At 34.4% G+C, this 20,236-nt stretch overlaps 2 protein-coding genes across 3 annotated transcripts; one reads left to right on the forward strand and one right to left on the reverse strand.

The window, feature by feature from the left end:
- The first annotated feature begins 2,241 nt into the window (after window positions 1-2,241).
- LOC133853925 (beta-amylase 8) lies at window positions 2,242-8,587 on the forward strand. The gene is made up of 4 exons (XM_062289947.1): window positions 2,242-2,371; window positions 6,577-6,800; window positions 7,025-7,244; window positions 8,081-8,587. The coding sequence occupies exons 1-4, from the start codon at window positions 2,242-2,244 to the stop codon at window positions 8,107-8,109; spliced, it is 603 nt and encodes a 200-aa protein (XP_062145931.1). The 3' UTR covers window positions 8,110-8,587.
- A 1,913-nt stretch (window positions 8,588-10,500) lies between these two features.
- Window positions 10,501-19,979, reverse strand: LOC133853695 (alkylated DNA repair protein ALKBH8 homolog). 2 transcript variants are annotated; one of them, XM_062289697.1, is made up of 8 exons: window positions 19,859-19,979; window positions 18,807-19,138; window positions 18,102-18,203; window positions 17,868-17,954; window positions 16,145-16,270; window positions 15,648-15,938; window positions 14,990-15,055; window positions 10,501-11,022 (listed from the first exon to the last, which is right to left on the reverse strand). In XM_062289697.1, the coding sequence occupies exons 2-8, from the start codon at window positions 19,107-19,109 to the stop codon at window positions 10,966-10,968; spliced, it is 1,032 nt and encodes a 343-aa protein (XP_062145681.1). In that variant the 5' UTR covers window positions 19,110-19,138; window positions 19,859-19,979; the 3' UTR covers window positions 10,501-10,965. The 2 variants fall into 2 exon arrangements, with proteins under 2 accessions (XP_062145681.1, XP_062145682.1); XM_062289698.1 differs by having other exon boundaries at window positions 19,908-19,975.
- Between the last annotated feature and the right edge of the window lie 257 nt (window positions 19,980-20,236).

The raw sequence follows: 20,236 nt of genomic DNA on the forward strand, positions 1-20,236 counted from the left end.
AGAAGAACTTAAAGTTTTGGGAACTTTTGAAATGACAAAAATTTCTTACGAACCGATTTAAATAGCCGAAAGTAACAATTTTGATTGAGACAGAAATTTCCTACAAACCAATTTGTAAGAAATTTCTTACAACTCACATATATATAAGTAACATGTATCCCTTAACATATGAGAAATACACTTTGTTTTAAGAGCATGTGTTTCTCACATGTTTTTTTAATAACATTAATAAAAAAACATATAATTTTCTAACAAAATATGACTCTTTGTTGGGCTCGATAGACCAGATGGATCTACAGGCCAGTTGTGGACTTGTATGGACTTTGGGAATATAATTTTCCCAATGTATATGTATGAACTACTTTTGAATAATGCTTTACGTACTTCTTGGTTTGGAGAAAACGGAGACTATTGCCAGTTGTGAAATTGGGTCTTCAGGCATAATTTCAAGTTTAAAAAGCAGTTACAATTTCCAAAAAAGAAAGAAAAAGAAAAAGAAGAAAAATGCTGAAATTATCTGTAGCTGAAGAAAATTAATTAATGCAGAATAGAATCCAATGGAAAGTGTTGGTCTACACCAATTTCATTTGAGCACTCGCAATCAAGCAAGTCTACGTCAAAAGGAAGATGGATAATGGAAGGGGGTTGAGAAGACATTTGCATACTTAGACCTTTGATCAACTGGATATGATAGATATGATACGAACCTGTTACCAACAAAACACGGAAAGCCAAAAAAAAAAAAAAAAAAAACCTTAAAAAGGATAAATATGTTACTTTAAGGGAGTTGTGAATTTCAATGATAATTTCAAAAGAGCTTTAACCTTCAAAATATAAGAAGCTGTATTATAAAATAATAATCAATTCATTTTTTTTTTTTTTATTGATTGCTCCCTTTAAATAGAGAAACAATATATTACATTTTAAATAATAAACTAATTAAGTATTGACTTTTAGGATTATGACAAATCTAGTAAGGAAAGAATATATTACTCTTTATTGGACTATAAAATCTATGGAACTATACTCCTTATTGAACTCTAGGACAACATGACAAATATCAGATAATTATAATCATATCAAGAAATAAATTTAGAAACAAATTGCCAATGTATCTAGGAGGGACAAGGTTGAGGAAGTGACCTGATCTATAAAAACTTATATATATCTGTTGAACATGTAAAAATATGTGCTTTTTTATTATTATTATTTAGCAATAATAAAGTTGGAATGAATTTTCTTAAAAAAAAAGCATTTTACATACTAACGACACGTCATTTTTATAAATTAAATTGTTAAAGAAAATTTGTCCCTTTGAAATGATTGAATCCCACCCCTCAATCCTAACCACACGTACGTTTTCTGGAGAGCAATCTGTATTGGAAATTGCTTGAAAATTAAGGAATAGCTTTAAAAGCATGCAGTGCAATTTTCCACGCTCAAATTCAATGCAACATGAAGAAGGAATAGGTCTAACCGATCTGTCTCAGTTCCTCTCTATTTTGACAACTCACAAGCGAGTCTCCGTTTTGAACTACTTTTGGCTAAAGCTTTTACGTGCTTCTTGGTTTGGAGTCTTCGGTCATAATTTCAAGTTAAAAAATAAAAAAAATAAAAAATAAAAAGTTGTTCATACATGTAGCAATTTCCAAGCAATTTCCAATAGACAGTGTTCAAGACTTGCCAGTAGCCATTCGTACCCAGTGTTCCAACCTCTAGCTACTCATCATTTATTGATACCACGATAATCAAACCGTCATCTTCTCATCTCTGATAAACAACGTAACATTGGCAGCCTTCCCCGATAGAGAAGATGGCTGGAAGTTTTTCAAGCCAAAGATGAGATAGGTCATTTAATAATCACAGCTGCCACTTCGAAAGCACTAACCGACTAAACACATGCAGCGTACTCAAACGAAAATATCTTGGGTAGGGCTGGGATGATCTTAATTAGGGCTAAGTATGGGGCGGGGGGCGAGAATGGCCCTTTTTTTGGCCCCACCCCACCAAAAACGCCCTGCAACTGTGCGGGGCAGTTGGGGGGTGGGGATCCCCGCAGGTATTTCTTTCACACCACAGGTTTTTCTTCCACATTTTTTTTTTCACTTTCTTTTTTCCTTTTTAACAAATTTTCCCAAGAGCCAAACAATAAATAAGTATGAATAAAAATAAATGGATTAGAAGAAGAGAAGAAGGAAAGAAGAAAAGAAGAGACCAAGAGAAAGTACCTTTCACGTGGGCATGGGCGTGGCCATGGAGCATATGCAAGATTCGGCAAGAAATCTTGAAGAAGAAGAAGATGCGAAGGGGGCGCTAGAGTTTAGGAAGAAAAGAAATGAAAAAATGTGGAGAGGGGGTGGGTGCAGCACTGGTAGTTGCTAGGGTTTTTTTTTTTTTTTTTTTTTTTTTTTCTTATTAATTGTGAGGGGCAGGGTGGGGCGAGTCCCCGGGGTTTTTAAAAACCCCAACCCACCCCGCCCCACCCCGCACGGATATATCATTTTTGAACTCGTACCCACAAAAAATCAACTAAAACCCGGGATTTTAGGGGTGGGGCGGGGTGGGGCATGTGGGTTGGGGCGGATTTGCAGGTATTTGATCAGCCCTAATCTTAATTGAGCAGCGACTTACGGGTGGAAACGAGTTGAGTTCGTGCGACTAGTGCATGTCCAAACTCAATTTATTTAAATTTATTACGAGCTTGAATTGAGTTCGAGCTCATGACGAGCTTTAAAAATCAAGCTCAACTCGGCTGGCAAAAAAGAAATACCACTCTTATGTGGTAAAGTGATCCAGTTACCACTAGTTTCTAATCTTTATAATTTACATACTATGAATTATATACTTATAAGTTATAATTTATGAATTATGTAACATTATATAACTATAATTTATAGTTATAGTATTATAGGCTTTTATATATATATATGAATCTTTATATTATATCTATATGATCATATGAATTGTTAAATTATATTACCTAAAAAAAAAAAAAAAAAGAGTTGTCATAGTTAGTTAAAGGAATTTCAATGCTTAATTCCTTCATAAATTTAAACATTCCTTCATAAATTTAAACATACTGCATGTTGTAGTAAAATTGGATTCTTTAATTGATTTTTGCGTATATATAGTTGTGTCTTCTTAATTAATATCATTCACAGGGAATTGATTTGTACTTGTTGGCCTGCAGTGAGATTCACCTTTACTGGTGACCCCGGCTTTGTGGCATCCATGCCTCGAGCTAATGGGCCCGCATCTTCGGAAGTATTGCCCCCGCGTACTTTCGTTCTTAGTTTAAATTTTGGGTTGCCCAAGCCCTCTTGTGTTTTTTCTCTTTTGTTGTAATTGGTTACTGAATGTACTTATAAAAAAAAAAAAAAAAAAAAAAAAAAAAAAAAAAATACCCTGGTACATTTAGAATTCTAATCTCACGAGTTTATCACCTCCATTTAATATAACGTGAATAGAGATTAGACCAGAGAAAGAGGGAACTTTCCAAGAAACTACTAGAAAAAAGACTTGAAGTTTCATCTTTAGGACGTGGTTACACTTACATTACAAATACAGGAAAGCACAAGACAACACAACTTTTCACGTAACTATTCTACGTGGAAGAGAATCATAGGCTCTTAAAAAAAAAAATCACAACTATTTTATGATTTCCTGCCACATAAAATAGTTATATTTTTAGTTGAATGAAAAGTTGTCAAAATAATGTCTATAAGTTAAATGACCTTTTCCAGAAAAAAAAAAAAAAGAAAAAAAAAAAAGAAAAAAAAGAAAAAAGAAAAGAAAGAGTCATCCAAACACTACCATTGTGTCCCCACCCAGTTACTTCATTGCCTCATTTAATATATTAAATATACTGCTACCATATTAAGGGCCTACAAATGTCAATATTGTGGGCTCTGTCCCATAAACTTTGAAAAATCAAACACAGTCACATGTTACGGATGGAGTTAAAAAGGGATTGGAATTTCAGGTTTAAAATTTTCTGCTATAATTTTAATAAAAGAAAATTTTCTACAAATCAATTTCTATAATCAATACTATTTTTCTGCTATAATTTCAGGATCTGAATTTGCCCAAAAAAATAAAATTCTTTTCGTCCCTAACAAGCTAAAACAAAATTCAGAAGTTCAAGTTATAGAATGGGATAACCCCATCAAATGGGTTGCACATACAAAAGATCGAATAATGCTCTTCTTTAAATTCATTTACCACATCTATATCGGTTGAAGTAATATATTTTAACTGATTTTTTTTTTTTTTTTCATTAGCGAAGGATTACTTTCTAAAAATAAAAAAAAAAGGACCATAAAGGATAGGCCTCGGAGAAAAAGAAAAAGACCATGAAGGATTAGATAACTTATAAATACACAATTTCCAAACACAACGTACTTTTCTATTTTCATTAACAATCGAAAATAATGTGTCCCTCTTATCACTTAATTTTTTATCCAATGTTATTGATTTACAAATTATTTTTTTTCGTTATTACACATAGAATTTACTCTAATGCTCTATCTTTAGATGGAAAAACATAAAATTCATTTTCAAAGAACAAATTTAAAATTTATGGTGTTTCACGCAAAAAATTGAAAAATCTTTTGGTTGTACATCATATTAAATATAATACGTTTTTCATCATTCAACATGCAAGGAGTAAATCAACCAAAATCAATTGACCCTAGTAGCCTAGGAGATGCCAATTTCGATTATAAGTGTCATGAACATGTTAGTTTAATTAATATAGTATTGTTTATCTTAAAGAAATATTTTCTAGGATCGGTATTCTACTACGCATACTTTAATTAGAGCATAATCCTCAACAATATAAAAAAGAACTTAGAGGTTCTTGCAGTAGGTCAAAATAATAATTTAGTTCCTACAGTAAAATTCCGTCAAAACACTTGACAAATTTCGTTAGTGTGTCATGTCAGCACCAATAAAATGATGACATGTGCCACTTTTTTTTAAAAGAATAATAATAATAAATTAAATATATAAGTATATAAAACTAAAAAAATAATTTTTTTTTTTAAAAAAAATGGTGGTTGTCAGTTCGAATAAATCGTTATTAAATTTTAATCTAATCGTGATTTTAAAAGTCATATCACATTTAGAGATAAAAAGAGGATATGATATTACTCTTGTGTGTATATATATGTATATATGAATTACTTTTGTATAATGCTTGACATGCTTCTTGGTTCGGAGAAAACGGAGACTGAATTGCCAGTTGTGAAATTGGGTCTTGAGGCATAATTTGTAGTTTAAAAAGCAGTTATAATTTCGAAAAGAAAAAATTCCAAAAAAAAAAAAAAAGGGAAAAGGAAGAAAAATGCTCAAATTATGTGTAGCTGACGAAAGTTAATGTAGAGTAGAATCCAATGAAAGCTGATGGTATACACCTATTTCGTTTAAGCACACACAATTAAGCAACAGTCGTTTTTATTTTGGTTTTTTTTCAAACCAAGAAGCGCGCCCAAGCTTAATTAATTTGCCCAAAAAGTAGTTCATATATATATATATATATATATATATATATATATATATATATATATATATATATATATATATATATATATATATATATATATATATATATGTTATATATTTATATAACATATAAATATATGTTAAATTTAATTTCAAAATTTAAACAAAGAAGAATTTAAAGTTTTGGGAATTTTTGAAATAGCTGAAAGTAACAATTTTGATTGCTGCAATATTAAATATACTACTTTAGGCTAACGTGAAATGTTTGATTTTGCTTACATTATTCTACTCACATATACCGAAGAATGTTACAACCATTTTAGTAAAGCATGATAATGTTTACTTTAATAGATAAAATATGCACATTTAAGCTATTGTTATTAAACTAGTACAGCAGTGCTTCCCCCACCTAAACATTTAAATATACTACTTTAGGCTAACGTGAAATGTTTAATTTTGCTTACATTATTCTACTCACATATACCGAAGAATGTTACAACCATTTTAGTAAAGCATGATAATGTTTACTTTAATATATAAAATATGCACATTTAAGCTATTGTTATTAAACTAGGTATCTGACTTGATGGGACCAAATTCCTTGTTATCTTCATGTTTCTTCAAAAAGGTGGTTATTTATTTATTTACCCTATTATCCCTGGTCCTATGGATGAATTACTTCTATATAGAACCACTCAGTATACTCATTAACCGCCACATTTTGAAATAAAATGTACACAAAGCGCTCTAAACAGCTCTCGACCAAGTTAGGTAACAAATTTCAGCTTTTACTTCTCCCACTACCACTCATGCCCTGACTCTACTAGTGAACTAGTGTGCTTGTCTTTGTCCCTGGAATAACTTTAAAAGAAAAAAGACACAAAAGGAGGACCCTGGATTTCTTCAAACATTGCACAGTACTTCTACCAATGGATAGGCTCTGTCTATATACCAATTTGATGGTGTGATGGTGTTTGATTATGGATGCAGCTAGTATATGCTTTGTGGTAGCATTTCGTAATGAATATCTTATTATGGAGTTCTTGTACATTAAATAAATAAACGAATTAAAAGATGCTGATGTGCAGGTTCCTGCAGTTCATTGGTGGTATAAGACTACTAGTCATGCAGCAGAGTTAACGGCAGGATTCTATAACCCTACAAACCAAGATGGATACTCTCCAGTTTTTGAGGTTCTGAGAAAACACTCAGTGACGTTGAAGTTTGTTTGCTTGAGATTTCACGTTTCTGGTCAGGAATATGAAGCATTTGCTGATCCAGAAGGTTTGAGTTGGCAGGTGATATTTATTTCTAATGTCTTTCAACTTCCCATTTACTCTCTCTCTAGGCTATATTGGGTTTCTCCTGCCGGGAAATACTGGCAGCCTTTGGCACACAATCTTTTATTGATGTTGATACAATTAATGCTGGTTAAGTCAAAATGTTTTAATATCGCTTAAATATATGGATGGAATAATGTCCTTTGGTATAGGTGATAGATGATACTCATTTATTCTTACAGGTTTTAAACTCCGCCTGGGATCGAGGATTGACTGTGGTTGGTGAGAATGCACTTCCATGTTATGATAGAGAAGGGTACATGAGCATGGTTGAGATGGCCAAGCCCAGAAATGATCCTGATCGCCGCCACTTTTCATTCTCTGTGTATCAACAGCTAACCCCTTTGGTTCAGGGAACAATTTGCTTCCCAGAGTTGGATTACTTCATCAAATCCATGCATGGTAAGGAGTCTTATAACTCAATTGTATTTGTTTGGAAATATTTTGTGGGGTTGTTTGGACAAATCATGAAACAAGTTGTTCCACCATATGCTGTCTCATTATTTTTCGTCTTAAATTTTGGAATTACCATAAAAATTTAATGTTTCCTTTCTTGAAGCTTTCAATTGTGCAACTTATTATTCCTTATCAAAAAAATAAAAAATAAAAAATTGTGCAACTTATTATTCTGAAAAGGGTAAGTTGTTCTCATTAATTCATTTGAATTGTTGGTAATGCAATATGAGATGTAATGTAGTCTTTACAGTCTCCCTTGTTTATAGAATATTACTGAAGATATCAAGATAACCGCTCCAGAGCTGTTGTCATCTATGGATCAAAAAAGAAAAGAGTCCTCTCACGAAACAATCTCTTGAACTTTTGAAATCAAATTACGGAACATTAGTGTGGTGACGTCAAAGCATAATTATATTCCTCTTCTGGTTTGTTCTTTCTTGTTTTTTTTCTTTGGGCGGTATTGATGCATTACTGTGATTGAAATGAAATATATCCAACAAATGAGTCTGGTGCAGTTTCCAGAAACCAAAAGTTAAAATAGTGCTAGTCCTTGCATGCTTTGAGCGTGAATTTACTTGTCTATGTGTATGATCAGATGAAATGAGAATGTTAGTAAATCCTTCTAGCGACAGTGTTCTCATTCCACAATTTTTCCATCACCTAATATATGTAATGCTAGAAGCTGCCTTCGATCTCGTTACGTTAATTCTCATGAAAATATGCTTGGTTTACCATTTTTTTTTTCCTCCTATTAAATGTTTATTGTTAATCATTTTTTGCAGGTGAGATAGCAGGTGATCTAGTACCCTGATAAGATCAAGCCATCAAGGTGTGTACTTTGTTCTTTTGTGAAGGATATCAAGAAAACATGTGCTGGTTTCAACTGAAGGCCATTTAAGGGGCAAGTGACATGAAAGCTAAGGATTTTATGGGGGCTTAAACTTAAAGCACCTGAGCAGCTTAATAATCTAATTAGTTCGACGTCCTAGGTTAAGTTATCTTGTTGACTTGTGGTTACTGTATTCCATATTGTAATTTAATCGATTTTATGTCTGCTTACTGAAGCTAGGGCAGAGGTAAATAGGTGTTTCAAAAGCCTAAATTTAAGGAGTTTCAATGTTCAGTAATTGAGGATATTGTATATTATGTATTAATTAGCAAGGGTAGTTTGGTGTAGACATGAGGAGCCACAACGAGGAAGGCATATGATGTATTAGCTCTTGAAGCAAACTTGTGATCAATATGTAAGGTGTAAATTCTATCTTCTTTGGGCATGAGGAATTAATGCATCCCCCAACTCTTGAGAACGCACTGCCACATTACTTGAATGAATGTTCCAGGCCATAGCAGATGTCTCTCTCGGATAAGGATCTTCAGCAATTTGGGTAATAATTGCGAGACAATTTATATGTAATCTACTTGCCCAAGTAGGTGTGGGCCGTGTGGCTGGGCAGCCCATAATTCTTTTCTTCTAAGATTAGCTTTAAAAGGCAACAGGTTAACGAAATTTCATTTTGTATATTCATACATTTTTTTTAACATGGTCCTTTCTAAATCAATTATATTCCTATATATATATATATATATATATATATATAATTCGGCCATCCCCAACCACACATAAAGGTGGCAAGTTCCTTTAGGCCAATTCAGCCACACCTTTTGAGGGTGGTTTGGTTGGATAACAATTCACCATCCGAATTACTAGTAATTTGAGCAGGTAATGTGAGAGAGTTTATGTGAAATTCACTTGTCTAAATAAGTGACGATCATCCCAAAATTTATTTGGGCAATTAGGTTCCATATAAGACTTCCTACTCAAATTGCTAACAATGCGGGAAAATAGTTGCTGTGAATCCTAATATGATTAAGTTATCTTCAAAAGTTTCTTTTGAGGTGGTTGAACCACTTTTTGAGAGCGGTCATACCATCCCCCAATTATCTTTCTTTCTTTCTTTTTTTTTCTTTATTCTTTTTTTTTTTTTTAAGCTACCTCAGCCGACATTCCGAATTGGTTTGGCTATCCCCAAAAGGTATATTGGTAGGCAAATATTGCATTTAGGGATTTAATCGAGCCGAGCCGAGTCGAGTTTGAAGATTTCAAGACTGGCTCGTTTATGAGTCGAGTCTAAATAGTTGAGCTCGAATTCGAGCCGAGCTATAAATTGCATGTTTAAGCTCGGCTCGTTTAAAATTTGGGTGAGCTCGAGCTCAAGCTCGAGTTCGTTGAAAATGACATTCGAGTCGAGTCGGGTTACTCGACAAGCTCGGCTCAACTAGAGTTTGAGGTAAACTATTAAATTTTTCAATGAGTGATCAAAGCAAAATTCAAGCCCAAATTTATGAACAACCTCTATGCATTTATTAATAACATAAATATATAATATATAACTATATAAGACATATTATAAAATATAGTACATAACTATAGTTTATAAGTAACAAATTAATAATATGTTATTATATATAACTAGAGAGTATAAACTATGGTATATGTATAATGTGAACAAATAGTAAGTCTAATATATTCTATAAAACTAAGTAACTATAATATGAGTATAATATTTAACTATTGTTAACCATATGTAATGTGATATATGTGTTTATATATATATACTTATATGCTAACTATTTAATATTGTTATATTGTTATATGCTAACTATTAATAACGTAATATGTTAATTTAACATACTAAATATTGTTATCAAAGTATTATAATTAATATGTAATACTATATATATTATACTATATTTACTAATATATATGTAAGATATGAACGAGCTAACGAGCTGGGCGAGCAATCTGGTCGAGCTTTAAATGAGTTGAGCTCGCGAGCCCCTCTCGAGTTTTGTCGAGTGAGTCGGGGTATATATCACTTACTAATCGAGCAAGTTTCTACAGTAACAATCAAGTTTCTACAATATCGAGCTCGAGTTCGGATCGGGCTAAACCGAGTGGGTTGTCGAACGGACTAATTTATTTACATCCCTAATTGCATTTGCATTTTCAGGGGTTTCCAAGCCATAAACATGTTGATGTGGCATGTACAAATATGAGCCTGAACCAGAATTTGGAAAATTTTGTATGCTTTCCCAACTCTAGTAGGGAGCTACATTTAGCTACCACTGGGAAAAGGAAAAAAAAAATTCTGGAGAAAATGAACTTGCTGACAAAAAAAAATTAGCAGGTGCAACATCAAGCTAACATTAGAGCCCACTTCCTTGAAATCACTCCATTATCCAATCACAGGGCAAGAATGTAATTTGAGAAAAGAAAATCACTGAATTCCATGATTTCCTGTCACAACAAAAGCTTTGTACATTGAAATCTTTGTGACCGTAAAGCTTTGTTTCCTTTTCCACTACTCCCATTGTAAGACCAGCAACCAACACAAGTTAGCAACAAGAGCTTCCTGTTTGGAGATCCAGGGAACTAGAGATGCCTGATCTTGCTGTGCAAGACAAAAGAACCTACTATCTATTGTCAAGGAAAGGAATCATCTGTATGATCATAGAAAACAAGAGAAGGAATCATCTTGGAAAATAAGTCCAACTCATGATTGTATTGCTCTGTACTAACCATCTCCTACAAACAATTATAATTGCTGTTATAAAAGAGCGTTGAATAGTCAGCCTGCATCTTCAATCAGAATGAAAACCAGTCCTCTTATCTCTGAGAATCACAATATTGGGGAAATTCACATTGGCAAGGATCTGTTTTAGCCTGAAAAAAGTTGAAGTAATTAGTTCATACAGGAGAAATGGGGAGTAGGGAAGAAACAATTGTGAAAACACCGAACTTGTATCACAAATTAGTAAAGAACTTGAATAAAAACACACAAGTATTCAATATTTTTTCTAATTCTGCCGTTCACAAAAAGAACACCATTCTCGAAGGGTCTTTAACTCTCTAAATACTCTTCCAAGGAAACAGGACACCTGTAGATATGGTTAACACATGACAATATGACTTCACTTCAAACTTGTGCCTCTTAGAAGGGAATCAACATATTCTATCCACATCTCCTTGTCTTACTCTTAGAGAACATCTCAAAGAAAGAGGAGACTATATCCACCTCCCAATCCTAAACAGGTCTAGTAAAAATTATATTCTATTAAATCCTTCCATTTCGGAACTGCAAATGAACTGCCACCCACGTGTCCTTGCATCCTGTGATACTAAACAATCCGTATAAGATATCTTCAACGGTTGTTCCCCATGCTACACATTATGCCAAAAATTGATTTGTGACCCATCACTCAACTCAAATATAACAAATTTTGAAAAAGTTTCCCACCCCCTCCTTACATATTTCCATACGGACTCCAAATGGCCCTATGACCTCTTTGGAACACCTCCCCTTAAACTATCATATTTAGTATCTATCACCAATATCCATAAAGCCTCATTCTCTGTAGCATAATGCCACGACCATTAACCCAATAAGGCTTGATCAAACTGAATCATATTTCTAAGCCCCAAACCACCTAATTTCATTGGAGTACAAATTCTCGACCAATTCACTAAAGGGAACTTAAACTCATCACCAATCCTCCGGCTAAAGAGTCTCTCTTAAGTTTTTCAAGCCTATTAGCCACACCCACTGGAATATGGAAAAGAGACAAGTACGCAAATTGGAAAGAGTTTTATTTATTTATTTATTTTATAACAAAGTCAATCTACCTCCCTTAGATAAAATAAAGCCTTGCTGGTTCCACTTTTTCAATTATCCCATTCCAAATGGATGTAGCAATGTAAGACACACCAATGTCAAACCCAAGTACTTCATCGACAAAGACGGCCAAGAATACGAGCCAAACCTTTTAGATCTCCCACATTGCCAAGTTCATAATTTGCCTCACAAAAAAACAATGTATTATCTGCAAACAATATGTGGTACATTAACATCTCTTCATTATTCCTTGACCCCACCGAAAAACGAGACAAAAGTGTTGTATCCACTATAGTAGTCATCATCCCGCACATCGCCTCAATAACAACCACAAACAATAATGGTTATAACGGGTTCCCTTGTTTCAGTCCACAAGAACTAAAGAATCTAGGCGGTGAACCATTAATAAAATGGAAAATCACGCCATAGAAATACAATGTGCTATCCAATCCCTCAATTTCTCCCCAAATCCACATCTCTTCAGCAAATATAACAATAACTCCCAATTAACATGTTCCCCCCCACCCCCTCTTAGCTCTGGCTTTTCTTTGTATTTCGGGTTTGCTTTGTATTTTGGGTTTGCTTTCTTATATTTCGAATTTACTTTGTATTTTGGGTTTGATTTTCATATGTATTTTGGGTTATGGGTGTTTTTTTGGGAGGGTTGTTCGGGTTTTCTTGCAGGTTTTGGGGGTTTGTTAGGTTGGGGGTGCTTTCAGGGCAGGTTTGGGTGTTTGATGGGGGCTTCTTTTGTGTTTTGGGTTCTGGGTGCTATGGGTGTTCCTTGTGGGATTTGGGTTTTAGGGTTGATCCTTGTGGGTTTGTTTGGGTTTTTTTTCCTTTTGTGGGCTAGCTTTGGTGGTTCCTGTATATACTCCTGGTGTACTTAGGGCACCTACGCTTTTTAATAAAATCTGCCTACTTATAAAAAAAAAAACATGATCATATGCCTTCTCCAAGTCCAACTTACACAACACTCCTAGTTCTCCATATCTAATCCATCTATCCAAACATTCATTCGCAACCAGAACTGAATCCAAGTAACTATGCATGTATGGGTGTACATGTGAATGCGGTTATTTGTAATATCCGCAACCGTATCTACAAAATGCGGATATTAATTTTAACCATATCCGCACCCGCATCATGTTAAACTAACTGCATATTAGGTATGGGCCTTTTGAGCTTTATTTGGGTCTCTATTAGAGCCTATTTTAAACGATTTTACAAATAATTTAAGTCATTTTTTAGTGTTTTGGGCTTGTTATAATTTTTTTTAAGCCCTAATCTTTTGAAAATATATTGATTTCACATTACTTTTGCTTTTTTGACCAAGTGTTACATGAGAAAGCAACACAACCAAACAAACCAATATAACCTATACTAATCCAAAATGACATCATTTTGGTATTAAAACACCAAAACCACGTTGTTTTGGTGAATGTATTAAATATAATATATATAAGAAATATATAAAATATATATTGCGTATAAAAGGTTTGTGGATGTGGTTAATAACTGCATTCGTGTACCTTAAAACTGCTATCCGTATGTGCGAATAGTGGATGCGGGCGGTTAATATCCACCCACATGTACACCCCTATATGCATGTCTTTGGATGGTTTACTTGGAATTGTCTAGCTTAAAGCATGGAGTGATGATACTATAGTGAGGGTGATTAAGTTGAAATTGTACAATGTAAAGGTTTCCAATTAAGAAACATTCATGTTTGGGTGCCCTCCTCTGTTGTCGTCTACCTTAGAGGTGGGTGAATCTGAGAGGGGGGGGGGGGGTGATTTTGAAAGGGTTGGTGGTTTTCCTAGGGCTGTGAGAGATGTTAGGTTCTATTTTCAAACTCTGGGGGTTTCCCACGAGGGGAATGTGAAGGGCTTTTTGGACTTAATGGTTTAAGTTGATGAGGAGCAGCACCAAGAGATTTCAGTCTCCACTCCTAAGATTAAAGGGAGTAGAAAGTTGAACTTAGAGTGCTTGATTAATTTTGATGCTAGGGGTTTTGATTCTAGCCAAGGCAAAGGCAAGAGGGGCCTGCTGTGATAATGTTTTATGGGTTTTGTGAGTTGGTTCCTGTTGGGGTGTTTGGGTTTCCCCTCGTTTTTGGGTTTTGCGGGTGTTTCTCTCTCTCTCTCTCTCTTTCTTTTTTTTCTTCCCCCCCCCCCCCCCCCCTCCCCCTCCCCCTCCCCCTCCCTGTTTTGGTGTTCTTTTTGTATACTTCCAGTATGCTTAGGGGCGCCTTTACGCTTTTAATAAATTTATTTATTTACCTAAAAATAAAAATAAAAGATTTTATTTGTGGTTCTTTTGTAGAGAAATTTATAAGGTAATACAAGTACAACTAGGAGTAGAAATAAGGGAGTAACCAAGATAAAAATCTTAAAAAGATCCAAGGGCATGTATACAGTTTTTGCTTGGTTGGTCTCAAGGAGATCTTGAACCATATTCCCTCAAAGTATTAGAGCTCAAAAATGACAAAAATATGCTCTAGATGCTGAGTAGTAAGATATCCAGTCAGCAGAACTGAGAATGTTCAAAGACATCTATGAGAAGTAAACAAAATAACAAATGCCACAAGTTTGAATAAAAGAGTTCATGAGAAGGTAAAACAACTGGAAAAAGATAACGTGTTTGCACAACTGGGCTGAATTGCAGATTTGACGTCTGGGTGGTGGGGGGGATTAGTTAAATTAATAGCATTGACCAAACATAAGCATTTCTAATTCAGTAAGTCACTAGATTTTGCAGATTTGACGCCTGTAGGTCATCTGTCATATCATTGTCAACAAAGATGGAATATAGATGATCACACAATTGAAATCTACAGTGAACAGGAGAAAGTGCAGGTACTGATTTCTCGGAATGTGTACCATGAGCAAACAGCTTAATTGATCCATCCTATACAGTACATCGAGAAATGAATTCAAATATAGAATTTATTACTGCTAGAATGTGAAGGTCAATGCATCTGGCAATCAACAAATTTAAAACTAAAATCTCAATCACCTTACGAAGAGTGAAAGACACCCTCCTTGAACCCCTTCTGACAACGCTGTCCTTCACCAAATCAATCTGTAAAACAAGAATCATTGACATATGCCTTCGGGAATGAAAATAACAATGCTAAAGCATACTTACACACACACACACGCACACACACACACACAGTTTTTATTCTCTATGTAATGTCAAGATGTTAATCATGATAAAAGCAATTTCATATAAATTTAATTGAAATCGGGAACATATATCATGTCGTTAACTAACATAAAAATCATCGTTTCATTAGAAACAATTAAGAAGACTCCACATGGAAAGCGAATCATTACAACTGATTAAACATTATAATAGCAACACTAAAATAAAGTATTCCATCAATATAACTAAACAGATACATTATAAAAGGTTAGGAAATTCATGTACTCAATCTGCCCTTGAACCACTAACCCCCTGGATAAGAGAAATGGAATGCTATGATTGGAAGGTTTCTCCAGATAAAATACTTTCACCTGTTTGTCTGGCCTTCCAACATATTTTATCACTATATTTCACAATATTGCAGCATCCTAAATTTTTCAAATTACAATTTACAAGTTGTTTTCAGAAGCATTTGTCAATTCGAACAAATTTCAGTAGTTGATGACCCAAGGATAATATGATATACCTTGTGGTGTGGAATGTAATGATGCCAAGCATAACGAGCTTCCCCAGATAAAAGGAGCATGGACCGAGGGGGAAGATAGATAGCCCTCCTTAAGAAATTTGGGCCATTTTCAGGAGTTTGCACCATTGTACTAGTACTTGAGGTATCCTTCGGAAGCCAAGCACCTTCTGTGTATCTCCTGAACTCCATTATGCAAGGCCCAGCTAACGAAAGGCTGAAAATAAATCCCTCAAATGCAGAATGGGTGTCTATATGGGGAGACAATCCCACCCCACGTGGGTACTCATTAACCTGTAACATAATCATTGATCTTCAGTCTTAATTATGAAACATGAATACAAGTACCCATCATCTTAAAAAAATCTAAAGCCATTATATAGTGACAAGGATCAATGCATAACAGCTATGAAAGAAATAATAATAATATAAAGATAATATTGACAATTTCAAGAATACAATTACAAATAATTTATGTACAGAAAAACATTACCACATACCATCAGTTGGTCCAAAACTATATTTGCATGATTATCAAGGTTTGGAAACAATGAGATCCTTTCAAGAATGGGAGAAACAAATGACGGAAGTTCACCTAAGTGCTGTCTCGTATTAACATTCCTTGTCTGTACCACCAAAAGAGAGGAGAAGGAATCAGGAAAAAGCCAAAAAAAAAAATAAAATAAAAAAGGAAAGAAAGAAAGCAAAAAAAGTAAAGGCAGAACACTGAGTATTTGACATTCCTACAATATAAGATCTAACTAATTTAGAAAAGAGATCTAACAGTTATAAGCAACAATTACCATCAGAAGAAGGAAACAAGAAAAAGAAGAACAACAGAATATTATTCTGAATAAGCAACAATATTGTACAACAGATCTGTACAAACATTTACAGTTGCTTCTATCCCATTTAAGAAAAGTCAGACCACCACATTCATGGTTTCCAAACAAAAGAGACCAGCAGTATGAGACTTCCCATAAATGCCCAAAGAACACACATCCATGCTGCAAGTACCAAACTCCAAGCGGCAACTGATCTAGCATTCCCATTCCAGCAATGACTTCTCTAATTCAATCATTTAAACATGATTGCCTTACTTTATAATCTTTTTCTACACCAATATAAAATCCTCAAGTCCTTAGTGGCCATTATGTAAATTCTGCTACAATCTTGCTTATAAAACATATTCAAAACAATACCGAAGAGCCATAATGCGCATGCAACCACTACCTTGAAAAGTTCTTGTTGGTCATTTAGACTTTGTGAAGGCTAGATTGTTTTCAAATGTATTTGGATTTGGAAAAATAATACATGCATACAAGTATATCCATCTACTTTGACAAAGCCCAGACCACACGAGGTTTGTGAAACATATATTATAAGTCCTTAATCTTAGGTGGAAAAATATGGAAAAGCTAAAAGATACAAAGAATGAAGCTTAGGTCAAGGTGTCAAAAAGAATGGATAGAGGCAGCATATGCAGCAAGGTCAACATATGTAATCATAAGATCAAAGTTGTTTTTCTTTTTTTATAAGTAATTCAATGTTAATTTTTTTATTTATAATTAATTGAGATATCATTAAAAGCGTAAGGCGCTCCCATGTACATAGGAAATATACCAGATAAGCCACCTAAGAAGTAGGGGCAAAAAAGAAAAGTAGTTCAATGTTATTAGAAAGCGCAAAGAAGCGCAACCCAAGTACACATGAAGTATACAAGAGAGACATCTACTTAGGGAGGAAAAAAAATAACAAAAATCTAAAAATTCTAGAAAATAAGAAAAGCGAAAACTACCGGTAGCAACCATCTACACATAAAGGGTTTTGAACAAAATATCTTTTAACTCTACCACTGTTCTCACATGAGATCAACATTGTAGAACTAAAGTCATTCCTCAGTAATCTATTAGAGTTCTTCCTCTAACGACTTAAGCCAAAAAATAGTTTAAAAAATAAATACATAGGATAAAATAAAAACAAAGAAAGATATGAAAGAAATGCTGCCAAAGAAATCTTCTAGAGCTATTATGACAGGGATAGCAAAGGAAATTAATTACAATTTTTACAATACAAAATTCCAAAAAGTCTAGCTAATAATATATGCTGACTTGTATACATATCATCTCTAATATACATGTACACATGCATGCATGCATACATACATACATACATAAGTATCAAAGTGGCAGGAGGAGGTTAGTTCTTTATCATGTGGCATACTTCGTAGCAAAATTCATAGCCATAATGCTGAACCCTTCTTTTGGCAAGACTTTTCCAAGGCTTATCATCAACTGCTGCAAGCAATTCCTGAAAAACCAGGAAAAGTCACAGATAGAACATAGTGAAGGTCAAAAAATTTCAAGTGCCATTTAATTAGACAGGACTCAAAACTTAAATGCAAAAGACAAAATAAAGCAAAGAGAAAGTACTGCTATAGATGACAAATGGCCTAACCTCCTCTTCTTTGGGGCTGACAAAGTCATGCAATAAGTAAAGGCCTGGAATGTTCAAATCCAAAGCCACCAAAGACACTGGAACCGAGTCATTAACCTTACCCTGAAGTAATTATCAAAGAATAAGAGAGATAGACAACAACTGGAGATTGCAGCAAATGTATAATAAAAGGTTATGAATCTTGTTGAGTCATTAACATATCTACCTTACCTTATTCTGAAAATACTATAATTTGATCCTCATGATCGTGTAACTGTAACAGAGGTAACATTTTTTTTGGGGAGGCGGGCCGGCTGTCTTGGTAATGAAATTCAATTCATAAATATCTATTAATACAAGATTTGCAAATTATGTGGGAAGATCTACTAACTACATTTGAAGAGATACTTCCAACGCAAGAATCAAAACATTCATGGAATAATCCATTGAAATTTGAATATCTGTTAGGCACAAATAAAGGAGTCTGTTGAGAATTAATCAAGCAATCGCCAACCAAATCGTGAGGAGTCTGTGTTGAGAAAATATCAGTTATCACATCTATCACTCTCAATTAGTTTTAGTATGAATTCACCTATTACATTAGTAATTCATTACAAGAAGCCAAATAAACAATGCAAACCTTACAGAAAGTGAACCAAGACCAGTATGATAAAGTCTGAGCTCAAGCATTTAAAACTCTCAAGCAAGCCAGGAGACGTCTTATACCTGCGAAGTAGGTTGAAGTATTGAATACCGAATGTGCAAAGAACGGCCTCCAAGGTCAGGACAAGGGTGTCCATCTAATGCTTCCAAGGCAGCTCTGGCAGAACTCTCATCACAATAAGAAACAATGACACGGGCACCGCTCTCATCGGCAGCACAGACTCCTTTCACTTCCCCAAAAGCACTGAACACTGAGGCAATGGTGTCATGAGAATACCCCACCGCCGGCCCACAATTGGCCACAAAAAGGTTGGGACTCAACTCGCCTTCCACACCCTTTGGACGCCCAAATCTTGGCAATCCCATTATTGATATTATCCCAAGTTCTAGTCCAACTATAAAGTCACTTTGTTAAAACCTTCGTATAACTTACAGCACAAGTGTATATATATATATAAGTAATTGGCTCCAAGGAGAGGAAAGAGGAAATTCGAACAAGTGACGTCCACTTAATGAGGTGCGAGGTTAACATACAGCACAAACAACCATATAAGAAAATCTTTGAAAAAAAAAAATCGTAAAAAATAAACAATAACTGACATGAACGAAATTCAGCAAATTCCCCAAACAATAACTGCGTTTGGACGATCCCTGAAGAAGGATTATCATATTTTTCTATAACAATGAATAAATAGTAACGCTAAATGTAACAAGAAACTATACTACAATTGGTGCAAGTGTAAAGAATGGTATCCATTAGTTAACCACCAAATTCATGGTGGGTGAGATCCTGTGGTATACATGGATTGACAATGTAGCAGCAACAGGTATTTGTGAAGTCCATTGAGCAAAAACACCAAATACTAACTCTAAATGAAATCTTAAAACTTAGGATTAATTAGGCTCTAATAGGTTCATTGAAGTAAACGATGTTTGTTTCAACATATTGAACAGACTCTCTTTTCTCTTTTTGCCATCAATGCTTCAGCGGAAGGCACAAAAGTTACAAACTTCGCCAAAATTACAGAGAACGGGTAATCCAAACACGCCCTGAACTACACCCTTTTGATAATACAATCCATCACACGAGAGAGAGAGAGAGAGAGATAGCTTACTTGTAGGAAGGCGTGTATTCGATGCTAAAAGGATTTGGGAGGAGCTTACCAGATGGGGGTATTGATATTAGTGTGCCCGGGGTTCTTACCCAAAAGGTCCGAAACCAAACTGCCTGGGGTGGGTTTTTCAAGGACAATTCTGTGTTGGGTTTAGTCCTATCTAATTAAATATTCAGATTTTTTTAATCCTAATTCACTAATTTTGTACGGAGTTTATATAAAATTTGCAGATCGTATAAAAAATTATATCAGCTTCAAATATTACGTGTTGAGTTTAGATCATGTCGAAATATAAATATAAGATTACATTAGGTCAACCATAATCTGATCTATTTAATTACAACTCAGACTCCTTAATCCTAATCCACTAATTTTACA

The sequence above is a fragment of the Alnus glutinosa genome, chromosome 13, assembly GCF_958979055.1.
Source record: "Alnus glutinosa chromosome 13, dhAlnGlut1.1, whole genome shotgun sequence".
NCBI classification, from domain to species: Eukaryota; Viridiplantae; Streptophyta; class Magnoliopsida; order Fagales; family Betulaceae; genus Alnus; species Alnus glutinosa.

Excerpts from the sequence above, each read along its gene's own strand:
- LOC133853695 (XM_062289697.1), bottom strand. The coding sequence starts at position 19,109 with ATGGGATTGCCAAGATTTGGGCGTCCAAAGGGTGTGGAAGGCGAGTTG. Across the intron at positions 17,955-18,101 it reads TCAGCCCCAAAGAAGAGGAG|GAATTGCTTGCAGCAGTTGA; the intron begins GTTAGGCCATTT and ends CTGGTTTTTCAG. Across the intron at positions 15,056-15,647 it reads ATTACATTCCACACCACAAG|ATTGATTTGGTGAAGGACAG; the intron begins GTATATCATATT and ends CTTGTTTTACAG.
- LOC133853925 (XM_062289947.1), top strand. The coding sequence starts at position 2,242 with ATGGGCGTGGCCATGGAGCATATGCAAGATTCGGCAAGAAATCTTGAA. Across the intron at positions 6,801-7,024 it reads CAGAAGGTTTGAGTTGGCAG|GTTTTAAACTCCGCCTGGGA; the intron begins GTGATATTTATT and ends TTATTCTTACAG. Across the intron at positions 7,245-8,080 it reads CTTCATCAAATCCATGCATG|GTGAGATAGCAGGTGATCTA; the intron begins GTAAGGAGTCTT and ends CATTTTTTGCAG.